Source organism: Siniperca chuatsi, linkage group LG22 (genome assembly GCF_020085105.1).
Source record: "Siniperca chuatsi isolate FFG_IHB_CAS linkage group LG22, ASM2008510v1, whole genome shotgun sequence".
Taxonomy (NCBI): Eukaryota; Metazoa; Chordata; class Actinopteri; order Centrarchiformes; family Sinipercidae; genus Siniperca; species Siniperca chuatsi.
Genome location: NC_058063.1, coordinates 12,961,457 through 12,978,317, shown reverse-complemented (window position 1 = coordinate 12,978,317; position 16,861 = coordinate 12,961,457). Strand labels below are relative to the sequence as shown.

Sequence of the window (16,861 nt, the reverse complement as noted above, 5' to 3'; positions counted from 1 at the left end):
ACACACACACACACAGAAAGGAACAATCAGTAAACAACCTGTTATTCAGTTGTTGAGTATTTGAAGTCACAGTTTGAAAAGCACAGGTGTAAACAATAACATTAACTTAAGGCTGCGTTGCATTTAGCTGGGCAAGTTTCAGTGTTGCTGGCCCTTTGTAATAGCTTACTGGGGCACTTGAATAGAACAGAGCCATTGTTAATGTTACTAGCAACACCTAGGCTTTTCCTACTATGACAAGTCAAAATGTCTGCAGTGAAAAAGATCCATTGAGGTAAAGTAATTCAGTGCTTTGCTATGCTGTAAAACTGAATTTATTATTGGCAAGAGAGCACTGTGACTTTAAATCACAACCATCCCTGAGGCCATAAATGCACCATTTTTTTCACTCTTGACATTTCATGATGAATGTTTTGAGAAATGTATTCGATTTCTGAAATACTTTCATTCATATTCAATTTTGTCAGAAGAAATTCATCTCTGACATCATTTTTGGAGTGCAAAGATGAGTGGGTCACCAAGCTGACTGTTTCTGTTTAAACCACTAAGTGTCACTAGTGGGAGAGTGCTCATTCAATGATGGTAAGAAATCAGCTCCTGACTTCAAGAGGAAGCTGCAATCAGCCTCTGGTTTACATGTCAGCTACAAACTTTCAGGAAATAGTGTATTTTTTTTATAAATTTAGAGAAAATGTGAATGTGCGCTGTGGGTAATATTACATAAATGCCATGGAATTGATCCAAAGATACCAAAAACAGAGAAGATATTAAATTAAAACTGAATGCACAGTGAGAGAAGTAAATTACATCAGTGAACCATGTGCTTAAAGAAAGTGCAAAAGATGTTCACAGTTGCTTTTAACTGACTAAATGTTAAACGCACATTTCACTGGAGAATTCACAGGGAGGATCAAACAATGTGAAACCAGGCATCTGCCAACTTTAAGCACATGGTTCATATTAAGAACTCCAGATCAACTTGTAAAGATTACTAGAGACATCATTTTAAAAAAACACGAGACCAGACTAGAGCTGATTTCATTGGGTCATCAGGTTAATACTTTATTTTGTTTGATTGCAGCAAAGAGAAAGAAAGGGAGACGGAAACAAGGGTAGAGCGAGAGAGAACAAGAAGAATGTCGGAAAAGGAGACTACAGACTTTGGGAGAGCTGTGGCTACAAGCCTTTGTATCAAATCTAAAGACAAAGTCATCAGGCAACATTAAAACATCTTTTAAAAATAACATTAACATTTTTTGTGGGCTCTATATGGCACAGTATTACCCTAGACATGTACACGATACCAAAACAGTTTAGCCACACCCCTACATCTATGAACAGCTTCATAGCAAACAAAGCCATGAAATCTATCTCCAAATTGTACTGTCATTTCTCAAAAAAATGTTCATTTACTATTTAAATTTCTTATGCCATATCAAGGCACCTTAACAATTGAAATCTGGCCGATCCACATCTTACTATAGATAATTATTTAAATATCAAAGCAGAGGCACATTCATTTAAACTAAAACATACAGTAAATAGTTGTATATTACCACCAGATTCCAGTCCAGTCACTACAATACGTTGATTTGCATGCTTTTGGTCTGTATGATAACCGTGATGGCAAACTATGGCATAAGAAATGGTCCAAAAACACAAACATCATCTTTCCATCTACAGGAATGGCTTGAGATAGTGTATTGGAGACAGCAAGGCTTTTTTACACTGAAACTAACCCACAGAAAAGTGTTAAAGAACAAAAAATAACAGGTGGCCCATATACTGCCAAGGGATATGCTGCTTAGGCAGATGTACAGTATTTTGGTTTTCTTATTCACGCAGTCACTCACTCTCGTACACAAAACACGTATGCCTACACGCAAAAGGCTTGTAACCACACCCAAGGGGATGCTTGTGCGCCCTTGCAGTTGGTCACATGTTTTAACACTCCTGCCTGAACTACAAGGCGCCCCAGTACCATCACACACACACACACACACACACACACACACACACACACACACACACACACACACACACTGAAACATATGTACTTCATTCAGAGGAGGTGCAGTGCGCGAGTGTATGCTTGAGGGAAGAGGGAGACTTAAACAGCTCCTAAATAGTGACTGTGAGACGTAAATGTGGCAGCTAGTTTTGTGGAATATTTCCAAACTGCCGTCTATAATGAGTAAAAAAATATTAACAGAGATATGGAAGATGAAGAGGCCAGAAAATACGAAAGGAAACAGCAACAAAAGCTGTGCGCACAATGCCAGATTTGCTGAGGATATAAACGGTTAGGAAGCAAGTGTTGCTCATGCTTTGTGGATACAGAACCCAAGTTTACTGACATGTTCCTAGGACTACTGTATATATGCATACCAGACGTTATACGGTTCTTTAACAGGTTATTTGTGTCAAAACAGAAAACAAAAAGGAACTGAAAACAACTCTACCATTAATGCAGCTGTACTTCATTAACCTCATGACTAAATTTACATTCATATTTTTAAGTTTACTCCCCCTTTTCACTGAAGCCATTTCCGTCTGGTAAGAGGGCTAAACAACATAAACAACAACATAGTTTAACAAAACAAACATATAGAGATAACATTACACATAACAAAAAGGCCCCAGGAGGGCACCTGGGGATTTTCGGCCACCACTTTGGCTACTAAGCTCAGCCTTTTTCTACCTCTTAATAAATGACACAGGGCAGGAGGGGAAATAGTTCAGGCTTGTTCCAATCTCCCCTCAGTTGGGGAGCAGGACTATGTTTTGTGTCCCCAAAGTCATTTCTGTGGGGCCTTCTGACTCAGAATCCAACCGTTTTGTGCCCATATATTTCTTTTCCTATCCAGAAATAAGTCAATACCCTGAATCCCTTTTTCTTTTTCCTTCCTTGCTATCGCTTTCTTCTTCCTGGCTTAGGAAATGGAGCCTTTTTCTCTTCCAATCAAAGAGGAAAAGGCTACGCAAGATGAAGGCTGACGGGTTTTTATTCTTTTCCTTTTTTATGTGAAGGAAATGAGATGAAAAACAGAAGTGCAATGGTCTACCAGCCTTTAATTCTTACCCAGTGGCCAGCTACATATCCAAGCAGCTACAAGTGTCCCCTTAAAGTGACCACTACTTCGCTATTTTGTGCACATCAGGTATAAACTATGGTGAATGCTATACAGATCCTACAGTGTCATCTGGCCACAAAGTTGCCAGGTTAGTTGAGACATTAGAAGCTCAGATGTCATTGTCATAGACTTGTGTCCAACCATAGCATTGACTTCTTAATGATTTGGATATCAGGAATCACTTCTAAATGCACTTCTACACATTGACCTACAGTAGCTATTCCAACTAGAGTAGGAATGCTGTGTGCGACTCACAGGGAATGATCTAGTCATTCACGCACATACTTCATCACTCACAAACACACACTCACACTCGCTTTCACACATATGCAGTAATACCTGCTTAAGCCCACCTCTGCATGCACAAATCCCTACATACATGTGCATGTACATGCTCATATATAACTTGCATGGACAATTTAACAACAGGATACACCTGCATTCTCATTTGCTCAAACAAACATACGCAAGGTTTGAGTTGCTTAATGCTCCACCACCAACTGTGTTGAGTAAGTACTCTTCTGTCTCATCCCTTATCCTTGCCCACACAAGCCCTCCCTGAAGAGCGTTTATCCTCGTTATGCGGTGACTATAAAGGGAAGCAGACTGAACTAATTTTTCACACAACACACACCCTGTTAGCAGTTCTTATTCTTATAGATAATATAATGAGTCAGAGAGGAAGATTAATCAAGCTCTAGAACTACGACACACTACAGCAAGACAGGAGAGACACGGAGAAAGGTGAGCAAGAGTAAAGAGAGGGGAGTAATGATACGTCACTATAATATCGGCCTCTCTCCCCATTTCTTTGCTCCTTCTCCTCCCTTCAACCTACTCCTGATTTAATGCCTAGCTCTGATCTCTACTGAATAAAATAGAGGCAGGGGTACTGTGCGAGTGTACTCAGTGACCCAGTGAGCACGCACCCCTCCCGCTCCCATCCTAAACAGGCCAGGCCATCCCCATTGAAATATATTCCTTATAGTGCTTCTGTGTCCTACGGTTTGCTGCTGCTGCTGTCTCGTTGCTTCTTGCTGCTGCCACTGCTGCTGCTGTAGAGGCTGGGATTTGCCACAAGGGGGTGAGGGGCTGCGCCCATGTAGGGTCCAGCAGTGGCAGCGTAGTTGAAGATGGCTGGGAGGAAAGGCAGAGGCTCCACCTTGTCCCCTCCAGGTGCCATCATGTTCAGAGCCACAGGAAGAGCCGCCAGGTTATAGGGATAGGCCAGCAGCTGGGGCCCATAGAGCAGCTGGTAAGGGTCCGGATAAAATGGCAGCTTAGCCAGGTCCCCGCCATTAGGGACGATCATTTTTCCCAGTGGGCCAAAGGGAAGAGCTCCAGCAGGATAGGAGGACATGAGCAGGTTTTCCTCCTGCTTCTTACCAGAGTGATAGCTGTCCGGCACAATAAGGGGTAGGGGATAATTCTGGGCAGGGTAGCCCACTGGGGTGGCATTCCCCTGCTGGGAATCTCTGGAAGAAACAGTGTCCTGGTGCTCTGGCTCAGGTGGTTGAGGGGCTCGGGGGAGAAGCAGAGCATGGGCAGAGGGGCGGTCACCGGCACCAGCTGCTCCAGTGGGCAGTGTGAGCCTGTCGAGTCCTTGTGAACTGGAGTGAACCTGGCGGTTGGCTTGAGCTAAGAGTCCAATAGCTGAGGGGGACCGGCAGGGGGACTTGGGAGTGTGCCTGCGTGAGGAGGGTCCATTCATAGTGGTTTGAGTGGGGATATGCTGGGGGGACGGCACAGGGCTCAAGGGCTCCTCTTTAGGGACCAACAGAGAAATCTGGTCCTCTGGGGCATGTACCACTCTACTCATTTGCTGGGCCCTCTCTATCTCTTTTTCTCTCTCTTTCACCATTTCTTTGTCCCTCTCCCTTTCTCTCTGTCTCTCGAACTCCCTCTCTTTCTCTCTTTGCCTCTCTATCTCCCTCTCTCTAGCTAGAATAGAGGACATGGTCAGGTCTTGTGCTTCATTGGGAGAGGGACTCCTGGACAGGGATTGAACTCTGAGATCTTGGACCAGAGGTGATTCCTCATAGCCTGCATGTAGAAATATACCACTCCCACCCTGCCTCTCTCTGTCCATAATGACCCCATCCCGTTTCATGAATCCCCCCTCAGAGCTAGGAGCTGTTGTCATGGAAACAGGAGGAGCAGCAGTGGTTATTCTGGTCTGTGACGTCATGGGCACATTTGAAGAGGTGTTGGTGGATGCCACGATGTGCACAGGGCTGGGTATTCTGTGGATGTGGCTGTCTAGGTTCTTTTTGCTGGGGGTGCGGTAGTCCAGACATTCAGGTCCATTCATGACTAGCACACTCTGGAGAGTGGAGGGTGTAGCAGGCATGAATTTGAGTTTAGGGGGTGTAAGGTTAACTGGGTTTTCTAATAGAGGGTCTGCAATTTGTGGGCTGGGCTCTCTCTCTGGAGCTGGATGTGTGAGCTCTGTCAGTTCAGGTTTGTCACTGGATTCTGACATCTGATGTTCATCTGTCAGTTCACTGAAATGGTCTTCATGCTGCTGTGATGCCAAACAGTCACCAATGCTGGGCGGGTCTGGTGTTGAATAGCTGATAACTGAAACAGAGAGAGCACTGGGAACCCGCCCTTTTTCAGTCTCTAGGTCTCTGCTAACAACCACTGTCTCTGTTGTTTTTGGCTCTGAGTCTTTATCTTCCTTTTCTCTCTCTGGGGAACTGCTTAACTCATGGCGTCTGATATGGCGAGTTAGTGCTGAAGATGTCTTGCACACCTTATGACACTGTGGACAGGTGTGTCGCGATAATGCTCTTCTGCTTAGGCGACTTGGACTAGAATTGCTCCCTACTAAGCCTACTTGCCCCCCTTTTTCTTCATCATACTTTGCAATCTCTGGCACAGATTTAACCCCGACCCCTTCAACTTGTTCGCCAAGTACCACTTTAGGGGGTAGAGAGGGTGCCTCAGTAGGCTTGGGATGCTGGGCTCTCTGGTGGTCTTCCAACTTATCCCTTGAGGGGAAAGTGGCTCGGCAGAAGAGGCATACAAACTCCAGCAGATGACTCAGCTCGTGTTTGTCTCGCTTCCTGGGGCTTGAAAACCAGCGGCCACATGTACCACACTCTGCTGCATTCCCATTAGTCCAAGGCCGCCTCTTTATTCCCATAGGAGCCACTGAGGTAGACAGAGGGGGCTTTGGAGAGTGCAGAGGAGGAGTGGTGACCTCATGACGGGCCTCCTTAACTTCTTCTTCTGCGTCTTTATTTTTCTCCTTTAAAGGGGTAGAGAGATAATCTTTCTTTTTCCCCTCTCCCTTGTCTCTGTTAGCTTTTGACAGTTTTTCGGCTTCCTCAATCTTCCCATCCTCTTCCTCATCTTGTGATTTATCCGTTTCTTTATTCACAGGGTTCTTGAGCCTCTCTGCCCTCCTCTTTAGCCGGATGGAGCGCTTGAACTTTAGTTTCCTCTGCCAGCTCTTGACCCTCTGTAGGTGTGCTTGGGCCTTTCTTTTAGGCTTGTAGGAGTAGTAAGGCCGCCATAAATTATCCTCTGTGTCATGGTCACTCTCCTGCTCACGCACCTCCTGACGGAAGTAGTACTCCCTCACTTCATCAGGGGATTTGGAGCTCTTTTTTCTGACCTCCTCCTCACTGTCTCCTCCTTCCTTATCACAATCTGCTTCCAGGCTGGCTCTGCGGTGGAGGCGGTGTTTATGGTGATGGTGGTGGGAGTGAGTGTGGCGTGGTTCCTTGGCTTCCCGCACAGATGATGTTTCACTCCGTTTGGTTTTTGGGGGAGAAAGGCTCTTGTCTCTCCTAAGGTCTGTCTCAGAGATGCTGCGCTTTACTATGGCTTCCTCACCAATACGTACAGTAATCTGGCACAGTGGCCCTGCTTCTTTGACCTGCGACCCTACAGACACTGACAGCTGCTTTGAGTTAGAGATGTCATTCTTGCTGTGGGACTTGCGTGATTTGTGAAATAATCTGCCTGTCTCTGAATCCTGCCTACCTCTTGAGCGCTCCTCTGTGGTAACTGAACTGTCTCTTGACCTCTTTCTATAGTTATCTGCACTATCCCTTTGCTTTTTGACTGGCCTGGGACTGCCCTTGTGTGAAGTCTGACTGCTGCTGGTTTCAGGGGATGGGCTGTTCATTGGGCTTTTTTCACTTCCAGAGGTGACCTGGTTGCTATGCACAATGACAGAGGATGACACTGCTGTTCCATGAACTATGACAGAGGGTTTTGTATGGCCATATGTTATCACAGAAGGCATGCTTGTTTCTGTGCCTCTACCAGTTTTGGGAGTTTTGGTTTTGCTGCTACTAGATATTTTGAAGCTGCCACTGCCTCTACCCTGCTCTAACTCTAGGGCCTCACTGTCATGTTTTTTAACTTGGGGCATGTCCGTTTGAGGGAGGGGTGTTAGTGCGGAGAGGTCCCTGTGCTCAGCAGCCACAGAAACAGGGAAGTCATCAGGGAAGGCATCTGGGTCAGGCTTTACACTCTGAGGGTGGGTCCCACTGATGAGGCTTTGTAGGTCCCCAGGCTCCAGAGTACAGCCCAGGCCAGGCAGGGAGAGGGCAGGTGTTTCAGTTGGTGGCAATAGCAGACCATTATGCAAACTGTCACTGTAGGTCTTGTAAGGTCTCTTCTGAGAGCGCATGGGGAGAAGGCGGTACAGCTTGAGGGCATTCGCTTTCTGCTTATAGCCCCCATTAACTGTCTTTTCACTGGAGATGAGGCTGGGATTAATTCCATGAATGGTCTTCTGGTGTGTTTTGAGATTGTAGTATGTGGCAAAGGCATCCCAGCAGAAGATGCACTGGTAGCGCCGCTCTCCTGTGTGCCACACCTCATGCTTTGTGCGGTACTCAGCCAGGGCAAAGACCTTGTCGCAGTAATGGCACGGATATCTGCGGCGCCATGAGTGTACATTAGAGTGACGCTTCAGGCTGGACAGGGTCATGTAGGAACGCTCACACACGGAGCAAAAGTAAATGACATTGCCATCTACCACCTTCACAAAATGGTTCTCATCACCCTCTAGTAGCTCTGTGGCTGCTGCATCATCACCTTGGATACGTGCCAGGAGGCTCCGCGCTTTTTTCCCTGGCCGCGCCTTACTGATGTCTGTTTCTCCCACAATCACCCCCCCCTCCACTCTCACCTCACCCTCCTCCAGCGGCTCCTCCTTTGGCTGCACAGTGAGAGAAGGAGGGCCCAGGCTGTTGGAGGGTAGGCCTGGCACCCTGCAGGAGGCCTCATGGGATTGCAGTCTCTTGCTGTGGATGAAGACTTTGCCACAATAATGGCAACTGAGGGCGCGGCTTCCACGATGCAGCCGCATGTGGACTGTCAGGGAGGAGGCCGAGCTGAAAAGACGATTGCAAACCCCGCAAATCAGCTCGGGCTTCAGGCTGTCGGTAGGGGAATAGGAGGACGAGTGAGGGGGTGCGGTAAGACCCTCAGAAGGGGGAGGAGGAGGTGGTGGTAAGGGGGGAGGGAGGTGGAGGGTGGGTGGGTGTAGACTTGGTCCATGAGGGCTTCCCACTTTCCCAGCTGGTCTTCCTGTTATTTTCTCTCTCCTCTCTGCATCCCCACCTCTCTGATAGGCTGACGTGCCCAGACTGAAAAGGATCTGGGCAGTTTGAGAGGGTGAAGCTGTACCGTTGGCCACCCTGTGCCTCTCATCCCATCCATCGCCACTATAGCAGCCCCCTAAAGATCCGCTGGAGGATCTTGGGGGTGACCTGTGAAACTGAGTCTCTGGATTGAGTTTGGAGCACTTGAGAGGAGGTGGGGATTTTATATCCTTCCTGATAAGTGCATGAACAGTCATGGGAGATGAGGAGGAGGATGGTGAAGAGGACGGAGAGCTGTCGTGCCTCGGGGGCTTAAAAGGTCTGTGCTTTACGTCCATGGTAGCATCCAGTTTCCACAGTGACCCCTCGTCTGAGCTCTTGGAGGATGGCCGCCGTCGGTGGGGGGAAGGGGAGGATGAGGAGGAGCTACGACAGTGGTTTGGAGATGTCAGAGAGGCTGGGAGGGGGGCGGCACTAAGTGGGAAGCTTAGGGTGATTTTTGCATTTTTAGGTCCATCAGCCATGTCCTCCAGCCTGTCCTCCATCAAGGCCTCTCCCCGGCCTCCATGCCTTTTACCCTTCATCTCCAACTGCTCAGTTTCCCCTTCCTCCTTCTCTTCTTCAGACTGGGAGGCCACTCCAAGATAGTGGACTGGTTTGTGTAGTCCTTCGATCTTGCTCGAGCCACAGAAATTGACAGGCAGGTGAAACGGTGACGAGGCCTGAACTGGGTGAAGGGTGTCTACAGCCACTAATGACAGTGGCAGGGAAGACAAAGGTGACAATCGTTGACTCTGGTGGCACGTGGAGTCCTTTTTTGCACTATGTGTGAGGTTGCAGAGGGAAGTTAGCCCACCAGCCAGGTGCTGTGCACTCAGACGTAACTGAATAAGGCCCGCATGGAGGGGGTCCAACACCTTCTCACCGGACACCATGACCAGCCCCCGAAATCTGAAAGAGAAATCAGAAAGAAGCATAATTAGCATTATAAACATCCTAAGATAAATGTCTCTTGGTAAAGAGATCTTGATCTCAATGAGACTCCCTAATTAAATAAAGATTAAATAAAACATTTAAATAAATATGTATAAAACGTAAATTTACATCGACTTATAGAAAAGAATTAACATTACACCCAAAGCTTTTGCAGTAGCAGTCATGACGCTCGTGGAACACTTTTGAGAAACGGAAAAGAAAACTAAATGCCCCAGCAATGCTGAACTCCAACAGCTCAGCCAGGAATGGTGAGTGAAAAGAGGGAGAGGGTAGGGGGAAGGAATGAATCTGCGGCAGTGCTGGTTTAGATTTCAGCGTGCCACAACCAAGCCTTCAGAAAGGCATTCCACAGATCCATCTCTCTCGGCTGTGACACAACATTCCCTATGCCTAATTGGAAGCCGTTCAGATTTAATCAAGATTCCCTCAGAATAGAGTGTTAACTTAGATCCATGGCCCCAACACACGTAAAAATAGTCCCACTCTCTTGCTATTTGAGCAAGAGCCTTGTTAGCCATTCCTGGCAGTGGCTAGTATTTGCCGGGCATGACTCTAACCATTTATTTGTGAAGGCAAAGGCGGGAGGGAAGGAAAGAGGGGAAGAGGAGAAGGGAGGGAGATTGCATGCATGTGCACAGAGAAGGGGTGTTTTTCCGCCCTCTGCATCCGGTACAATCTCAGCTAAGCTGTAGAAGATGAGCGACAGGCTATTCTCATTTCCATTCTAATTCGACTGCCATGGTGGCCGATGCAGTCCTCCTGCAATTTCTCCATATATAAGATAGCTGCAGATTCACATGTGACATGTAATTTGCTGTTATTACTTATTTAAAATGGGTCCATTTGCTTAGGCCTGCAGATTTTGGAGAACGGAGACAGTATAAGGCCATAATGATGCGACGAGAAGAAAAATCCTCAGTCATGCTTTTCTGCCTGCGTTTTCAAGCAGCAAAGCAGCCAGGAAGGCAGGCCGCTGTAAAATTCCACAGGCAGCCCTGAACAGGCAGAAACTAGGTCAGCACTGTTATTGCAGAGGGAAGAGGAGGGAGAGAGAGAGAGAGAGAGAGAGAGAGAGAGAGAGAGAGAGGGTGAGGGTGAGGGAGAGAGAGAGAGAGGGTGAGGGAGAGTGAAAGGGTGATAGAAAAAGGGAGAGAGAGAAAGAGAGTGAGGGCTAGTGAGAGAGCAGGAGACAGAGAGAAGAAGGGGGGGGGGTTTGAAACAGGAACAGTCAGACACACTGCACTGTCAGACAGACAGGAGCCCAGACAAACACTAACACACACACACAAACAACCAGCACATAGACAAACATATAATCACGCACATACACTCACACAAATAAACATGCATGTGTACACAACACTGTACATACACTCATACATGCCCACAGGCAAGACAGACAGGCATAAACAAAGTAGTTCAACATGGATGGGCCCACTTGTAAATGACATTCAAAACCAAAAGGTGAATCTGAGTGCAACACGGCACTGAGACTGAGGGTACAGGTGGAATGAAGTATGTCAACAAATGGAATACAGAAGTGTCTATTAATGACATACTTAGTGCAAGCAGTGGCACGTACTTTTTGTTGTACGGGGAAAACCAACCAGTTCGTGCCTATTCAAGATGATCTATATCTAACAACAAGAATGCACAATCCTGTCTCGCCAGGCTTGCCATATTTTGTTGCTCTGTATTGAAACAGGCCGTCATTGTCACTCACATTTGCTGAGTGATAGATGTTGTGCAGGAAATCCCTTATGGCGAGTGCCAGCCCGCTACAAGTGGGCAGACACACTGAGAGACAGTGCTAAGGCAAAAGATTTCACCATCTCATCTGATGCTTGCGCCGTGGACAGGAAAATGCGTATGACGCCCCCTCGCTCTTTTTCTTTATCTCCCTGTGACGCACACAGCCGCTGCACAAGCAGAGCCTGCACGACACGCTGTCTGACTGTGACAGGCAGCTTTTAACACGCTTTAAATGTACTGGATTTACTCATACACACAGAAACGCATAGGACATGCAGAAAAACACTTTTACCTCTTTCTTATTTGTGCAGATGAGTGGATACACACATAAAACACACATACATCATTCTGCACAACTCACAGGCACACAAACAAATGTGACCATGAATGTGGCAAGGACCCTAAAGCGAAATCAAAATAAACAGCAACCCTGTTCCCACACCTCTCTGCAAAAAGGATGTTGTGCGCAAACAAACATGTTGGTCAGCCTATGAAGTGTTCATCTAGTTATGCTTATGGCACTACAAAACCACATCGCACGAACAGGTTATCAGCTGAGAAATTACTAACTAGACTCTCGTTAACATAAAACACATTATACCAAATGCATAGGCTTTTATACATCAGAGACTCTTCACTGACAGGCTTTTAGCCACGCTAAACTGTTGGCTTCTGATTCTGGGAATTTCGTTTGTTCGCTCTTTAATGTTAAATCATTAGAAATAGCACAAACTTGCAGATTAGTCTCCCTCTCTTAGCGCAGTTTAACTTTTGAAACCTTTTAAAATTAAAATAATCCTAACATATTGTTTGCTTGAATTTCGGGACCAACTCAAAACAGCAGAAGTTTTACTACTTGACTCTTAGGTACTTTGCCACCTGCATCTGAAAAACATGGATGACTTTATGACTTTGGAAACCATTATTTAGTAATCCACTAAATTTAAACGCAAAATCAGCCACTAGGAACATCACTGCTAAAGTGGCCTTGCATAACATAAGGCAGGACGGCAGAGGAGTTTGGGTGGTATGCCAGCTCAAGGCCTTGAAGCAGACGTTGAGCATTCTGTTTATTCCATACTGAAACTGGTACTTGTGCTGACAGACAAATACCTGTTAGCATTCAATGCTTGTATTTTTGTTTTCTTTTTGCCAGCTTCTGTCTTCCATCCAATACATTTTATAACTGAGGATTAAAAGTCGGATCAAAGCAAATTACATTTTTAATACTGTTTTAGTGCCCCTTAATATACTTTCACATTTGAAAATGAATGTAAACAGCTAACATTTGTACCCAAGCCTCATTAAAATTTCTTTAATAGAGTACAGCTAAAATGATCAAGTCATCTCTGCTTTCCCAGTACTCTCATCATTAAAGGACAATTCTAGTTGATTACAACTTGGGTCTTATTTTCATAGTTCATAGGCCATAATCATGCCCAGCAACGTTGCTAAGGCATAATCTGATGGGGCAAGGAAAAAGGGCAGTCAGACGACAGGTTGTAAATAAGCCAACAGTTTAGAGATGATCTAAATCACTTTATTTTGAGATGAAAAGGACATACCCGAAATGTTGGTAATAATCCCTCATTGGACAGGAAACCTGTGTGTGCACAAAGCTACAAGTACTGCAGGTCAAAGCGGAACCAGAAAGTCAGTCTGTAATTTGCCTATTTCTTTTTCGCTCTTCTATTTTAGTAATGTCACCCATTCACAGATCTCAGCAATTAGGCTGCTGAGTGCAATGTTATTATTACTGATAGGAATAGGAGGAAAACTACGAAAATAAGAACCAAGTAGTAATAAACCAGAATTATCCTTTAAATATATCTTTAGCAGTGATGTATCATCATCGTGTGTGTGTGTGTGTGTGTGTGTGTGAGGGGTTAAGGGGAGTGCCTGCAAGGCAGAATGCGGGGGGCCTCGGTGTTCCAGCCGGTGAGCCAGCGGCGAGGAGCATGTGGGAAGAGGAAGGTGTCAGTTGGGCTTTCTCCCCAGTGAGGGGCAGCCAGAGGGGCCCAACTATCGGAGCAGCAGTTGGTCTGTAAAGAGAAGAGTGTATGTGTGCTGGTGAGGGTGTGTGAGGGTGTGTGAGGGTGTGTGTTGGTGGGTGGGTGGGGGGGCATCGTTAGCAAGAACAGCTACTGAACTCTCTACAACCCCCCCGGCCAGGAGAGCGTGGTGGAGCCAGCCAGATGGGATAGAGGGAGGGAGGGAAGGAGGTAAGGGGAAGGGAAGTTGGTATGGGTCGGGGAGTGGTTGAAAGGAGATGGTAGCAGTGCTTGTGGTGGTGTGAGCGGGGGAGGTAGGGGTAACTTCAAACACGTCTGTTCTATGTTGACATGTCATGGTTTCCTTGTCTTTCATATCCCCCTCAGCATGACTGACTGCATGCCCCCTCATCTCCCCCTCCCCACATGTAAACTGTTGTATCGTGGTGCTATCGCATGCTGCTACACGCACCAGTGAACCTGCCCATGTCTAAAACGCCATACTCTCCATGCTCTGTTAGCTCTCGGCCCAGCACGTAATTCCCATAATTCTGCTTGCTGCAACAGAATCATGGGCGGTATTAGGAAACAGTAAGGCCAAAAAAGTACCCCTGGAAAGCAGTAACACTACACCGGTGACCTTTTTGAGGTAATTTCCCCAAAATCATTTTCAATTTCACGTGCAGTCCCTGTTGAAGGGGGTGTGAAAGCCCCACTGGAGTTCTCAGTCTCAAAATAACAAGAAACATTTGAGTATTAGCAAGGCTGAGCCAGAGCAGCATGTTACAACAGTCATCTTAAACTGCAAGTATAAGATGAAGCGCTGCACCAGTTTCCTGAATGTGTCCACATCCTTTATGTTTGTGGCATTTTAAAAAAACTGCATAATCAAACAAAGTCAACCAACTCTGTCTTGCAATCTGCAAGACTTGCATGTTAGCGATTTTATGCCCAGGGCAGAAAAAGGCCCAAAGACAAATACAGCAGACATGATTTATCTAATGTGTGACCCAAACACAAATGACCAAAATAAAAAGGCTGCCAGCTGCTATGACAACATCATCTGTGTGACACCACAGAGCTGCCAGAAACTACACTTCCTTATTGTCTGACCTATGACCCCTACCCCTGTGGCAGTGTGGATCATATATTCCATACACTGAGCACAGGGGCTTGGCTTGGCATCCATGAAAACCAGGAATGTGGAATAGTTGGCAGCAGATGCTCTGTTGTTTTGGGGAAAAAAAGTAAGGCTTAGGGCAGCAACAACGGGGTTGGTGACATCAATATGCCCTCTGCTGCTCTACGAGAGAAAACCTCCAGCAAAACAACAGGCTGGTAAAATGGAGGACAAACTGGGCGGCCCACGACCGAAACAAGAGACAGAACCAGTCGGTGCGACTAGAGATGTATACTGTCGCCTACATGCAAATTTTTCTCCCAAAACACTTCCTCTGATGTTGGTAGTAAGTTGATGGGCATGGGGTTTGAGACTGGCCCACCATGTTAAGACCCCAACAACAAAGCTCACATCTGTTCTGACGTGTGCTGCCCCCCCACCCCCACCCCCATCTGCAGTGAATCACAGAGACGCAAGAGGCTTCAATAAATTAAAAGTTTCATCACAATCTCAAAACGAGTCATCGCTCTTGAAAAAGAACTGCGTGGTGCGCCAGCAACAGAGGGGAGGATGAGGGAGACAAGGCCTGCTACTGGCACACACACACACACACACACACAGATAGACCCAGCACAGGCAAACACACACACACACACTCATAAATACGCTTCCACAAACACACACCGCATAAATACGCACACCCACCAACACTCACGCCCCAACACACGCACAGTAAAATAAAAACCTTTTCCTCCTCTTCACGCGCGGAGCAACCACCGCCACAGCAGCGGAGAGAAGGAGAAAAACAAGCAGGAAAAACAACAGAATTCAGCCTCTCTTCCTCTTATTCTCTCTGGCTGTCTCTCAGGAAGGCAAGCATACAAGAGAACGTACCTCGGAAAACCTCCTGCTGCATCTCTGCTGCGATGTGTTCTCTCCCCTCACACTCCCTCTCTCCCTCTCCCTCTCTCTCTCTCTCTCTCCCCCTTGGTCTGTGTATGCGCACGTCTGAGTGTGTGTGAGAGAGAGAGAGGGAGAGAGAGCGAGAGAGAGAGAGAGAGTGAGCGCAGGGAGAGGCGGTGCACACACACACACACACACACACACACACATACAGGCAGCAGTGTGTGAAGACAGAGGGCAGGAGCGATTCTCACACTCGAACTTGTATGCTCTCTCTCACTCCCCCTTTCTTGCTCTCTCTCTCTCCTCTCTCACTCCAGTTTTAGCCTCTGACACACAATTCTTAGTGTTTTTGCTCTTTTTCTCCAGCAAGTGAATCCCCCCCACACCTCTCTGCCTCCCCCCACTGAATCCAATCTTCTTTTTATTTGGAAGTGTTGTTCACTCTCTCCCTTTCTCTAACACACACACACACACACACACACACACACTACTTTATATACACAAAGCCCAGCGATAGGGAGAGGGAGGGAGAGGCAGAGGGAGACAGGGAGAGTGGGAGAGCAAGCAAGCAAGAGGACGCCATTTAAGCAGTTTGTTACGAGCACTGCAAGTCCCCAAAATGGCTGAAAACAAACAGGAACCACGCCAACTCAAAAAACCTGGGCACAAGGACGGACGGACAGACACACAGACAGAGAGTGAGAGGAGAGTGAGCGAGAGAGACAGCGAGAAAGTGAGACAGAGAGAGGACAAACTGGCGGTAGTCAAATGGCGGATGGGAGCACTCTGTGAAGTTGAGGGAAAAATTAAGGTTCAATACGATCCAGGAAGGGTGTTCTGAGTGATGAATCAATGGGTTTGAAGGCCAAAACACTGTACAGTGGTTTGTAGTACTATAAAAAAAGGATTTTACAACTTTGGAAAGTTGTCGACAATAATATAGCAACAATAATTCTATTCTCCATCTTGACAATTGCAAAATAAACAGTTATCTACTATATTTGCACACATTTGATTGCCCAACACGGTATGTTGCTAGGTGACATTGCCTTTGGTTGTAGGATAAGTTGAGCCGGGGGCCCGTTTCACAAAAGCTATTTGCGAACACTACGTACACACATATTGCAAATGGCGGTGGCATCACATTACACAAATTATTGTCATTTATTATTGCGGACACATTTGCGAGTCCTACAGGGCTCCCGCAATATAATGCATGGGCATAGTGTAGGCCATTTGAAATGTGTCAAAATTAACGGGGGAGGAAATTATCTCATGTTGCTTTTTGGCGAAGCCCTCCGCCAGTGTGCCAACGCAGTGGTCCCAAAATGGCGGCCAGAATATGATCTCATTTTCTTAGACTTTAGAAATGTGTCTCTCCAGACATTATACAAC

The 16,861-nt window shown here is 46.5% G+C and overlaps 1 protein-coding gene across 2 annotated transcripts; it reads right to left on the bottom strand.

Moving 5' to 3' along the window:
• Positions 1 to 1,033: 1,033 nt before the first annotated feature.
• On the bottom strand, positions 1,034 to 15,611 carry zbtb4 (zinc finger and BTB domain containing 4). Of its 2 annotated transcripts, none has more exons than XM_044184966.1 (2): positions 15,455 to 15,611; positions 1,034 to 9,652 (listed from the first exon to the last, which is right to left on the bottom strand). In XM_044184966.1, the coding sequence occupies exon 2, from the start codon at positions 9,634 to 9,636 to the stop codon at positions 4,135 to 4,137; it is 5,502 nt and encodes a 1,833-aa protein (XP_044040901.1). In that variant the 5' UTR covers positions 9,637 to 9,652; positions 15,455 to 15,611; the 3' UTR covers positions 1,034 to 4,134. The 2 variants fall into 2 exon arrangements, with proteins under 2 accessions (XP_044040901.1, XP_044040902.1); XM_044184967.1 differs by lacking the exon at positions 15,455 to 15,611 and adding an exon at positions 15,306 to 15,445.
• Positions 15,612 to 16,861: the final 1,250 nt, after the last annotated feature.

Coding starts and splice junctions, on each gene's coding strand:
- zbtb4 (XM_044184966.1), bottom strand. CDS start 9,636: ATGGTGTCCGGTGAGAAGGTGTTGGACCCCCTCCATGCGGGCCTTATT.